This window comes from Periplaneta americana, chromosome 14 (assembly GCF_040183065.1).
Source record: "Periplaneta americana isolate PAMFEO1 chromosome 14, P.americana_PAMFEO1_priV1, whole genome shotgun sequence".
NCBI lineage: Eukaryota > Metazoa > Arthropoda > Insecta > Blattodea > Blattidae > Periplaneta > Periplaneta americana.
Window position 1 is genome coordinate 128,468,814 of NC_091130.1, and position 13,313 is coordinate 128,482,126.

The following is a 13,313-nucleotide window of genomic DNA, read 5'->3' on the forward strand; positions in this document are numbered from 1 at the left end:
CTTTGATTGATTTTGTATTGATCAATTTTATTATTTCACTCTTCAGAGGCCCTGATGTATCTAAAATCAACCCTTCATTCGATTTTATAACATATTTCAGAGTCTTAAACAAAATACAGCAAATTTAAATGGTTTAATTATGTGTTACCTAGTGAACTATGACTTTGACGTGACAAACATGCGCAGTATTATCTGTCTGGAACTTATAAATTGTCGACGACCCATTCTCTTTGCCGTGAAATACACCCTACAAGGTACTAACTCTTTATATTACTGTGTCTTCCTTAATTTTTGTGGTTATATTTTAAACACAAATTTGTGTACTGGGTATCATTTAATTTAATTTATGTCCTTACACAAGGTAACTTAAATGATAGTACTTTTCTTAATAGGTTGTTGGATAGTATTGTAAAATAGTCCGTGACAATCTCTTTTATGATCCATTCCAACATGTTTGTTTTTTATCATTTCATTATTACACTGATGTGCAATATAATCACTATAGTTAAAATCTTAATTAAATGAATGAGTAAATACAGACACACAAACTATTGAGTGAGGGAATGATTAAAAGAATAAGTAAATATAAATAAAATTAATTAAGAGGGAGAACTGTGTAAGTGACTAAATGTGTTGTCATGAAGAAAAATAATGAAACTATATTTTAATCAATGGAGTTATATGATCACTATATCGTCTGATAGAGTTTACTTCACACATATTTTCCAACGCTGGGTAGAACATTGATTACACTAAATGAGTCAGTCACAAAAAATGTATGAATTATTACAAATATATTTGAATGCTTTTAAATGTAAATAATTTATATTTTTTTTTATAGAAAAGATGGTATGGTTCTCCATGATACTTCTTAAGAATATTAAACATTTTAAATATATGCTGTTCTGATATTCTTTCATACCCATATGAAAATAGCTCTGCTCCTGATAATTTGAAAAGAAGTAGGCCAGTCAATTTTTTGCAGATCTATACTTGCCTCTAAACTGTCTGGAACGCAAAATGGGCCGATCTAATAAGCCTAAGTTTTTAGGACTATTTTAGGTCATCCTGAAAAAAAAAAGAAGAAATGTCCTAGTTTCCTTTTTCGTTTGTTTTTTTAAACTGCCTGTTGTGTTTCACTCCTTTCATATTATGTGCGACCTATATTTATACACGAAAGGTGATTATTTTCCATATTGTCTGTAGTATTATTGTGTTTTCATTGTTAAGGCAACAAATAAACATAATTGTGTCGATTTTATTTTTTTGAAGTTCATCATCACCCATCAGATTCTTCAGTCATCATTTCTGCATATGGGCTTCCTATGTATCACAGTTTTTCGTAAGCATTAAACTTAAATCTGTTGAAATGTTTAAGTAATGAAATATGAATTAGGTCTGCAATTGTGGCTTTACTAGCTTTTAATTCTATGTGGGAAGTGTAGGACAAGTTTAAAAAGGAAAAAAAAATTGAATAGGTATTTCTAACTTTTGACTTTGAATTGCTACATACAGTTGATTTTAATAAGTTTTGTCGCTTATGTATGTGTTATTGTTAGTGAATCATCATTGTTTATTTAAGCAATGTATATATTACGGTAACATAATGAAAAGGCAAATTTACATAATGACCAAAATATTGGTCAGTATGATGGACAATCGAGGATTAGTGACAGATTAGGTTAGGTTTGTTGAAGTTTTCGTTATGCTTTATATATTCGTTTTTTGGTAGGTATACTAAAAACTTGAACAAATCGAACCTAACCTGTCACTGATTACCAGCTATTATATATAATTCCCGGATTAATTACTTTTACCATAACATATACATTTTGTTTCTTGAAAAGTAATACTAGAATTTTAATTATTGAACTCTCCACGACTATTTACGCAAGGACTGACTGCCTTCTTTTCCTGTTTCAGATGTGAAACCATGGTCGGGTCTACAGAATATAGTTCCTAATATGGAGATATTTCCCAATGAACCTCTAAGCAGCAGTGCGAGTGTGTCATTAAGAACCAATATAGGTCATTCTCAGCTACCTTCAGGCAACAGCACTGGGTCTCAACCATCTGACCGAGATGTTGATGCTTTTGCTAGAAGCCTTCTGCAACAGATTCAGCACCGGAGTGATGTTCAGATCTATGCTAAAGAAGTGACTGCGACTACTAACACTCAACTTTTAAATAAAATTGCTGTCGAAAACGCGAATATTTCTATCAATCAGTCATTGTCAAAGCATGGTGAAAGTCATCAGAGATTTAGTTCTTATGATGCTAATACTCTACCTTCGGGAAGTGGTCCTCCAAACTTATTTAACATATTTCAGTGTCCAAATTGTGGAAAAATGTACAATTACAAGTCTTCTCTTGCACGTCATATAAGACTTGAATGTGGAAAAGATCCCCAGTTCCAGTGTCCATACTGCCCACATCTAACAAAACATAAAAGTAGCCTTATAATGCATATTGATGCCAGACACAGATCAGCAAAACAAAATGTTTAGAAATAAATGCACCAAGTTTTCAATATTTCTTCTGTAACATTTACTGATCATTTTGAAATATGTTGTAAAGTTTAAGTATATTTCAGAATTCAACTCAAATTGCAGTAGACTGAAACCTACCCCCATTCTATAAAAGTTCCCATCCTCAGAACTTATTTAATTTCCCAGAAAACTTGTATGAATATCCCCTTACCTCCAGTTGTGGTCAGTGGCCAGACTACTTTTACATTTTCAGCTGTGGGCCATGAAGTATTTTGAAATAATATAAAATATCACTGCTTAAATTACAATAACTGCCAAATTCTCTGTTAATAAATGTCATGTCATTGAATTATAAGTGGCTAGATTACAACTACTGTTATGCCACCTTAAATTACCGTACTTAGGACACTATGGATTAAGACTTCGTCTTGCAACTGCACATGTGGAATCAAATGTACTTTTCCTACGAACGGGCAAATTTTATTATCTTTTTTTTTCCCCTTCAAAAATGAATTCTAAGTGACATGAATCAAGAAACCGACTAAGTGCCTGCTAATATATTATTGCTTGTAATGATTACTAATCTAGTGAACTTTTAATTGGCTAAAAAATGGAAAAGTGTTCGACTAAATGGAAATATACATCAATCGAACAATGTTGTAACTCACATTTGTTATAAATGGCCGTTACAACTTTGTTCATGAGAGGAATCCAATAATGAAACTTTTTAATAAATAAAGAAATGGGTTCAAAATATTTTGTACTGTATGCCTCCTGTTTTCATCTAAAAATGTGAACAGAAATTTACTTGTAGGTGCAGTTACTTATTTTAACATAGTTAATTATGTGATAAACAAGGATCAGTTTCCATATTTAAAAACTCCTTCATTCTAATTTATTGGCTCACTGTATCAACAGCCATCTGCCAAAAGAATAATTGACGGCCAGTTAAGACAGATTTCATGGTAAGTGGACTTGTTATGTTTATGATCCAACACTTTGTCATCCTTTTAGAAAAGGTGCTTCTTAAATATGAGTAAAGTACCTTATAAATAATATGTTTCTACAGAATGGATGTCATTTATGAATAAACATTTGTGTTTTCTTTTTAAATAAATATATTCCTATCCATTAATGTATAATTTAAACAAAACATTCACTATTTTCCTAAATTCAGAAACTTCATAATGACATACTATGGCGATTCATAAAGTAAAGGATGTTCATGCATACTGACTGTGCATCTGTTTTGTTGCAGCTGGTCTTGCATTAGCTGTGTTCAATGTAATGTTAACATTTGTTGGGTGTAGCATTTTTTTAAAATGAATGCTTATATTGATAATCCAACCACTTTGTAGTTTGATCAGTTATTCGTCACACTATTGAGAACACCACAGAGGCATGCTGTCATGTGGAATTTTATTGTTCTTCATGAGATCATGACAATGCTTGTCCATTTACTGCCGGGGACTACCTGCTGCGTAATGAATTTCATTAGGAAAACTTTGAGTATTCAACCTACAGTCCAGACTTGGCATCATTAGATTTTTCACCTTTTTGCTTGAATAAGACTTTCAGCTGGTCTTTCGGTTTGTTGGTAATTGGTCTGTCAGTAGATTTGTTGGTCAGCCCATCAGTTGGTTGAATGGTTGGTCAGCAGACCGAATGACTGACCAACTGAAAGATTACCAATTCATTGACTGAAAGATTACTGCCTGATGACAAACTGAACAGACCAACTGATCAACGAGCTGACAGAATGACCTACCAACTGACAGACTGGCTAACAGAAAGACACATTGATAAACTGAACAACCTACCGATCAACTGACCAAGTCACTGTCTGAATGTGTGACCAACTGAGGCTGAATGACAGACTGACTGACAGACTGGCTGAATAAATGAGACACTGACCGAGAATGACTTAAAGGATTTTGTCATGGACTGGTTGAATAAACAAGCAGTCACTTTTTATGACAAGGGAATACTTAAACTGGTCTCAAGTGCAACAAATGTTTAAATTTATAGAGTGACTATATGGAGAAATAGGCTAAGATACAAACATTAAGATTATAAGAATAAATAAATATTATTTATAGATAAACATTCTTTACTTTACGAATTGTCCTCCTGTATTTTTCATGTTCCCATACTCTTCAGTATGAACATAATGTTGTTTTATTCAGTATAACTAATTCCTTTAACATAAAATTAAATTTTACTATTATGCCTGAAATATTTCTTTGCCCTAATGGAATAATTTCTGTTTATTCCTTTGATTTAACATTAATTTTGGTAGGAATATAGAGAATACTGTATGATTTTAACCTACAGTCATCATTCATCAACGTGAACATTTTTAAGTATAGATTTTGATTGTATTTAAATATACATATATTCGTGAAAAAAATTATAAATGTACGTCAAAGGGACAGATATTTTTTTCTCTCATTTATTTATTTATTTTTGCCCTTCCTCTTTTTATTTACTTTCTTTCTAGTTTGCAATATCTGATTTGAAATTATGTTAGGAAATCGAAAAAAAAAATGAAGCATTTATATTATTTTGAGCTACAACAATTTTATTTTTCATTTCATTAGTACGAAATTAATATATGCAGAGCAATGAGTAGTATTCGGGGCTGTCAGAGTCTGTTCCATGCCTGCATTATACCTCATGTTGCAACCAGGAAAAGGGAGTTCATTGTTAATAATAGCACGCAATGTGACCCTTTTTTTTTTTACTGAAAACATAAATTTATATTAAAAACTGATAATAATGAACACTAACCTGTGTTACAAGAATTGAATACTCCCCTGGAAAAAGGGTCTAAGGTACATTTTTTCACAATTGAATTAGATTCTATGCAATGTGACCCTTTTTTTTTACTGAAAACATAAATTTATATTAAAAACTGATAATAATGAACACTAACCTGTGTTACAAGAATTGAATACTCCCCTGGAATTAGATTCTTATTCCAAGGAGGTTATTCAATTGTTGAAAATGATGTCCCTCAGCTGCAATACATTCTCGACATCTGTGTAGAAATTGCCCATTAATATGCATAAGTTTTTCAGGTGTGATTAAAGTTCCTGTATTGTGTATGGTTTATTCTTATTTTAGTGTTTCAGTGTGCAATATCTACATGTGTATGTGTGAGAATTTTCATGAAAACCAGATATACTAAGATGTTCACTTAGCATTTACCACCTAACAGGGGACCTCATGATGCCATTTATGGTGAAAACGTTCGTCCTTCCCCCTCACCAGAGCTCCGTTATGAGTTTGTGTAATTAGGTCATGATTTGTTGACTTATTTTCCTTATTGAAGATAAGTAATTAGACAGAACCATATACAAATATTATTTTGTTTTATTGTACCTGCTAATCGGACCATTATGACAATGAAACTAACAAATTCTAAACCAAATGCACAATGATAACAATTTTAACACAAAACTGAGTGTAAGAAACTTTAAACCTAACTGATTGGCATGACTCAGCACTCTTCAGTGTCTAATTGACTCCGTGATTACACCTGAACTTGCACAGTAAGGAACTGTGCTCTGATGGCCTCAAATGCTACTAGCAACTCATATATTTCTTCTCTGAAATATGCTCAATGAATTTATTTTCATCCGATATTTTACTGAATTATGAAGGCTTATATATTTGTCTGACATTTATTACAAATAAATAAATATTAATACAAAATTTAAATAGCATCTTTATATTGTTCATATTTTGTTCAGATTTTTCTTTCAGTTTAATTTTACAGTAAATGTACAGTCATAATTAGAGTACATTTTCCAGCTGTTTGCTTATTACATTATTAGACACATGATGCATTTCTTATATTATTTACAATCTAATGAAGCTAAGTTTGAAAGTGAATGTATTTTTCACGTTATTTATAAATGTCTATCATTGTATAAATTTGTAATATGTTGAACATATTTTTAAGGAAAGAAAATCTGTTGTCTCAGCTGTTACAAGATTATTAAATTTTTGTGAGGTTTTTTACTTTCTAAGCTATTTATGTGGTAACCTTTTAAATGTTGCATAATAGTGGTCTTATTTTATGAATAAATCACATATGTGAAAGCATGTAATTGTAGATTCATTATTGTAATACAGTTATGTTGTTTTGTTAATTGTATGTTTATGTTATCCTAGTGTAGCGTATTGCGACACAGACTTATGGTAGAATTCGGATTTAAAAAGTACAGATATTTTGTAAAATGAACTAATTTGAGTGCTTTATAAATTATTCGAAGAAATTATTAATTTTATTTATTCACTTTTATTTATCTTCCTTGAACAATAACAAATTATGGTTCCAATCACTCGAAGACTCTTTTGTCATTCTGTCCATGACAAAGTAATATGTTGAAATACATTTTTATATACAGACTAAGTTTAGTATGGTTCAAATCTAGGTTATATTGTATAATGAAATAACTCTAATTTTTTTTATTCATATCCTTCACTCATCTCGAAGAAAATGCTCTGAAATACTTCATCTTACTTCCTTGCAGTGCATACTGTTGAATCATAGCAGTGTCAGACCATGTATAATGTTTTGGTGAAATAAGTTATAGGGGAACAACTTACAAAACTCCGTTGGTCTGTGCATGCATCAATCTTAAAGAGTGACACAATATACTATTCACCTCCTTCTTCCTAATTGTCAACCAATAACGGGAGAAAGCATTACTCACGTAGACTTTCAATGAAGTAGAATATTTTCGCATTTTTTATACTTAATAATAACACAAAAAGTAATAGATTCTAATAAGGAAAAAAGCATGTTGAAGAGTATTGTTTGCAGATTTCTAAGATGTTTGTGAGTCACCACAATATAACAAATGTAAGACCTTAATTGAGATTTGTTTTATACTATTATAGTGTGGGAAAAATATGTTTTTGAAGTAGAAAATCAATCAACAATAACTTTTTTTCTTGAAAAGGTAAGTGGGTAGTTGCAATGTATGAAATTGTCTAAGTACATTATACTTTATGTTGAAAAAAAAACCCATGTTAATAGAATGAGTCTACAAGGTATTATGACTTGTTAAAGGTTTATGTCTGACTGCTCACGGTCCGTCACGTAGCGAACATACATAAACATTTATCTTCAGAACCCAACAATTCTTTAAAAATAAGCATTTATTATTTTGATTAGTTTCATTTACTTAAGGGCCAGAACTAAAATGTTTATTCAGTTGTTTTCAGTCTTTTCAATTGGATTTTTGTAACAAAAATCCCACTTAACGTAAAGGAACAATTCTGTTGCTGCCTTTTCGCAGAATATGGAAAAGACAAGCGGAAGAAATGTGTTGATCATGTTAAAAATAACTAAGAGCAATATTTTTGTAGTGCTAATGTATTAGACAGTGAAACTGACAGAATAATTTTGGTAGAAGTTTAAGTGATACCAGTGATGCATCAGATGATTTGTCCGTTAGTGTGACAAGGTTCACATTAATGAAGGAAGACTCCGCCTCCAGTGCAGCTGTAAGGTTTAGTAACCACCTACAGCGGAATTTTGGCAGTTGCTAACCTATAGTTTGAATATACAGTACATAATACTCCCAAATCAACGTACTATCTATTATGGTTATTAATTACATAACGAAGTGAATATTTAAAATCGAGAATTGAATTATTACACTATCAGAATATCGTTATAAAACAATGTAGTTATTTTCAGAATTGTTTTTTGTTCACAATTTTATACATCTGGAAGTTATTTCACAATCAAATAGTAAAATTCAGAATTTAAAAATGGACTTTATAAATACTCTTTCAAGGTTATTGAATGAACGGAGATACTGGATTTGTGGTTTTTGCCTCATGAAGATAGGAAATTGTCATGATTTATATAACATTGACGTGATTTCTGTTTATTCTTAATGGTAGGCTACATGCAGTCTCATATTCTTCTATGCCTGTGACTATGAATTCACTGAGAATTAATGTGAGTAGAAGTATGTTGTTATTATTAATAACTTTTTTCATCGTTATTATATACCGTACTTGTTTTAGTACTTATTTTAAACATTGTAGATAAAATAAGAACGAAAATTTATAGAACCAAATTTTTTTACTTTTTAACCTGCATTTAATATCAGTGTTATTATAAATTGCATTTGTAACTGTTTATATCGCAGTAATAATGGATTATATTCATTCCAGGTGAAAATATATGGAGAAGACAGCAGGAAAGAGACATATATCCCACAGAAGTGGGACAGCATATCGTCACTGGTGGACACATGTCAGATTTTCAGAGACAGCCATATGAAACATTGTCAAGTCATAAAGGACATTATTGCCCAAACTGTTTCAAGAGTTACAGAATGAAAGGGACACTTCTTAGACACATTAGATTTGAATGTGGTAAAGATCCACAATTTCAATGCCCACATTGTCCACAACAAACTAAACACAAGAGCAATTTGCTTAGACATATTAGACGACATCATGAACCCAAGTATTGAGTGTTATCTTGCTGTGTGATGCAATTAAAAAGTACAAAAAATTGTAAGCAAAGTATTGTGATTGTTGTTCTGCATTTGTTGTGCACTTGTGCGTTTATGTTACAGGGTGATTAAGCGAAAGTTTCCAGAGTAGCAGCAAGATGTAATCACACAAAATTGTTTCTTATTATTGCTGTTGCTGTTTCTCTGAAATTGTAGGTTGTGTAGGCCTGAATTTTGTTCTAGAAGCATTTCAAAAACTTGTGTAATTTCTTCTGAATCGTCTGTATGTTGTCAGGTTGTTCGTTCATGAGTAATATTTTTATATTATGAAAAAGAAAGAATTCTCAGGAAGATAAATATTAAAATACAGTATGTCCCTAAATGATTATCGGGGTTTTAAGTTGATTAATTGTTCCTATTGTGATATAATATAAGAACAAACCTTATATGCCAATAAAAAGAAATTCTACGAGTTTTCATACCTTACCTTATAAGAGTTCATTGTGAGCACCTTTAAATTTGTCACACAGCACATCCAGTCGATAAGCAGCATGTCTGGAATGACATATTCAACAATAGCAACAATCCTTTTTCTCAACTTTGGCAGGTCAGCAAGTATACATGGTCCTTCACATATACCCATAGAAAGAAATCACATGGTGTGAAATCGAGGGACCATTCAAAAGCTGTTCTGACATTCCTGACACTTTCATTGGGCAGATGTGGACATCCTTAACTCTTTCCTTTACAGATGGATCCAGTTGCTTCAAACTGAATGTTGTTATGGGATGGAGGATCAATTCTAAATTTCTGTCAGAAAGCTCGCTGTGCAGAAACTACAGAACTGCACTTCCCAAATTGCAACACACACACACACACACAAAGAATATATATATGTTCGGGAGTCGCCATTTTGTAAATGTGACGTTGTGACGCAACAAAGATGAGAAACAAAGGCTGCGAGCACACGATACGAAACTTTCACAGCTCTTCTTTCATTACACATAGGGAAAAAATATACATTTTTTATTGTAAAGCCATACTAACCACCTGAAACCCTGATAATCATTTTTAGAGACACTGTGTATTTTATTTATCTATATACTGTCTCTCATTTCGAAGACTATGATGCAACAGTCAGTCTTGTGTACATTATTTGTTAGGATATGTCTATCTCGAATATTCCTTCAGAGTGCCTCAAAATGTTGATATGAAAGTGTTGTTGATTCACTGTTGACATAGAATGTCGAAAAAGTATATATAAGCTTCAAATTATTTCATCAGCCCTATTAATTCAGATACAGCCGGAACTTCAGAAATTTTCATCCATTGTTTGCTTATATTGGAGTCATTAGAATTATTTACAATTTGTATCCAATATACTAATATCTAATAATTAATATATTTTCAATAATGACATTTCGAATTTTGAAACAAAACCTCGCCCTCAGCTAACTCAGCTATTAATTTTTTATTTTGTGTTTTTTATTTTTTTATTAGTGGCAGCAGCTATGAGAAGTTGAACTATCTGATTCCAAAATGTCTGCTCTGTTTACAAAAAATCACACTCTTGTTCTTTTGCTGAGTGAGCGGCAGAAGTCCAGCAAAAAATATTTTGGTACGAAAAATGGCGACCACTGTCTGAAGCGCTGTCAATCAGCAAGGAATTCAATGTTTTTGCTGCCTTAGCACTGTCCTGGCTGAACGCAACCTATGTCTGCTACATGAACTTCATGTTTTCATCACCTCCACCCACCCTTGCGGAAATTGGAGATTATCATTATGACATCAAACTATAGTGAAAAAAATAATGCTTTCATGTGTTGTCACGGAATTTTGCACACTGCCTTAGAGTGGTTGTTATCTTGTACGCAATTAAAAAACTAGTGTTCACACAGCCACTCTGGAAACTTTTGGAATAGTAAGGTTATAGTCATAATTCACATTGTTAGTCTTCATTGTTTGCATTTTGTTATAAAAGTAGTAGAATTCAATATTTTAAATTTCATTACATCTGTTTTATATATGTATGGTGATAATTGTATTTTTCTCTGAAATGTTGGATATTTTTCGCTATTTATAAGAGGAGAAAATGCTGATACCTGAAGAATCTTATTGACATTTTATTTAGGATAGAATAGAATTTTATTAACACTGGAAAAATTAATTTTATTGATTCAATGTTGTATTAAATATTACGAAAAAGAGAAAATAATAAGTTTGTGTGTGGGGTCACTGGTGTGGTCTAGTGTCTTGCAAGCAGGACCCATGCTTTAAGGTTGCACTTTGACATGGGTTGGAATCCTATTTAGATTTATTACCTGATTGTGTTCTGTCCCGAGGTTTCCTTCAATTATAAGCTGAATATCAGACGAATCCTTTGGCTCGTCTTGCCAAAATAGTACTCGATCATCATTTCCATCCATGCTGTATAACCAAGCAGGTCTTACAGCATTGCTAAATAACTAATTTAAAAAAAATTGATTCCTCCCGAGAAAAAATATTTCTGTGAAAGTGAACATGGGAATTAAAAAAATGGCAATAAAAATTCTGTGTTGGGTCTAATTAAAAATATACTTTAAAAATGTTAATACACATAAGAATTCAGTGTTATGTATATTGTAATAGGTACATCATAACCAAAAGAAATAATCACACTAATGAGAACAATATTCATTGAATACAATACTTCAAATTATATTTATTTCATGAAAAGACATGCAGAACAAATTCAATAAATATAACTCCAGAGTTTATATAAAGGCTTACCTCTAGAATATTTTATAATATATTCGTATTCCATGCTTTCTATTTTAAGAATCTAATTGTAGTTCTCCATCATTACAAGATCCCAGTAACCTTGATAGTTTTTCCATTGGGACTATGTCTTTGTGAAAAGACTCTCCTTGTTTGTAATTTACAGCACCAAAACTTGAAAGTGGGAGAAGTCAGGGTACAAATAAAATGAAAAAATTTTAAGACACATGACATTCCGTATGTTTATAAAATCATACTAACATTGCAACAAGAGATCATAATTTGTATCCTTCCTGTTCTGTTTTCAACTCTGGAGTCTGATGCAATACTAAAGAGAGAATAAAAACTAGGTATCATTAATTTCAGTTTACAAGAAGTATTTTTTTTTTCATATCAACAAACAACATACATAATTAAGTCACGCTATTTCAGACTGTTTTGAGTGCTTATTATCCATTAGAAATGAAATAAGAAGAGACTTGCGTCTTATACAGAAACTATTAATTCTGGATGTTGCATGCATAGACTGCAGCCAAAATTTAAACATGTGATGTTGGTCTTTGTGATATTATTTTGGCTCAGTGTATATCTGTTTATTATATCCTTTATGAAAGGAGACAAATATTTTGTTTATAAGAAAAAATATATTTCTAGCCTTTAGTTTTGATAACTCTGATAAGAAAAACTGTAGTCACGTTTGCAGAAATATGTACTGAGTTTGTTAAATGTATAAATTTAACGAAAAATATGCCTGGATTTTATTTGCTTACCTTTCGTAATTTTGAGGTTAGGGCAAATTTTATGTGCAGTAGGTGTAGAACTTTTGTATTGTTTTTCCTGAGGTGATTTCCTCATTTCCCCCTCCCCCCCCCCCATAATTTGACATTGTAATGTTTCTTAAACAGCAGTATTGCATGAACCTTTCCTGCAATACTACAAGTAGTCAATCACTTTAAGATAATCACACATGTACCAAAAAATGGTTTGTTATTTATGATATTAAAATTCCTGGTTTTCGCAACAAATTTTATTTCATTTAAACCTACACCATGAAACAATAGAATTTAAGAGACTTTTGCGAATATAAAGAGAAACAAGTTTTTAAACTTAATTTCGACAACTCTTTGAACAATCACTCACTCTGATAGTGATGTATTCCCAAGTCTTCCATCATGCTGTTAGTATTGTTACAAAAGCATCATTTTAGTGTTTTCCATGCGAAAAACTCGTTTGTTAAAATGTGTGTTGAACTGATAAAGGGTGACGTGCAGGAATGGGAGATTTTGAATTGATTAGTGAAAAGTCATAATTGAAGTTGTTGATGCTGTCATACTATTACTTAAGCAATGACATTTCAGTTATCATGAGACAGTAAACGGGAAGACATTGTGAATTCACAGTAAAAACAATGATTGTTGTGAAGTTGCAAGACGAGAATTTCGGCGCCATTTTCAACTTCGCCATTATTATTTGGTTCTGTGAGCCCACGCTGTGAAGACATGGGTTGAAAGATCTGAATCAACAGGTTCTACCCTGAGCAGAAAGCATCCAGGACTAAGAAGAAGTGTTCGAATGCCAG

General features: G+C 31.8%; 1 protein-coding gene across 22 annotated transcripts in view; it reads left to right on the top strand.

Moving 5' to 3' along the window:
* The window catches only part of LOC138713728 (longitudinals lacking protein, isoforms H/M/V-like), a 614,547-nt gene that overhangs the window by 333,367 nt on the left and 267,867 nt on the right, over positions 1-13,313 (top strand). Inside the window, exon 5 of one of the 22 annotated variants that reach the window (XM_069846047.1) lies at positions 1,924-6,604. The exons of the other annotated variants lie outside the window; for them this stretch is intronic. Coding sequence (XP_069702148.1) covers positions 1,924-2,507 — 584 coding nt within the window. The 3' untranslated portion in view covers positions 2,508-6,604. Of the gene's footprint in view, positions 1-1,923; positions 6,605-13,313 lie in introns of those variants that run through there. 22 annotated transcript variants of the gene reach the window in all.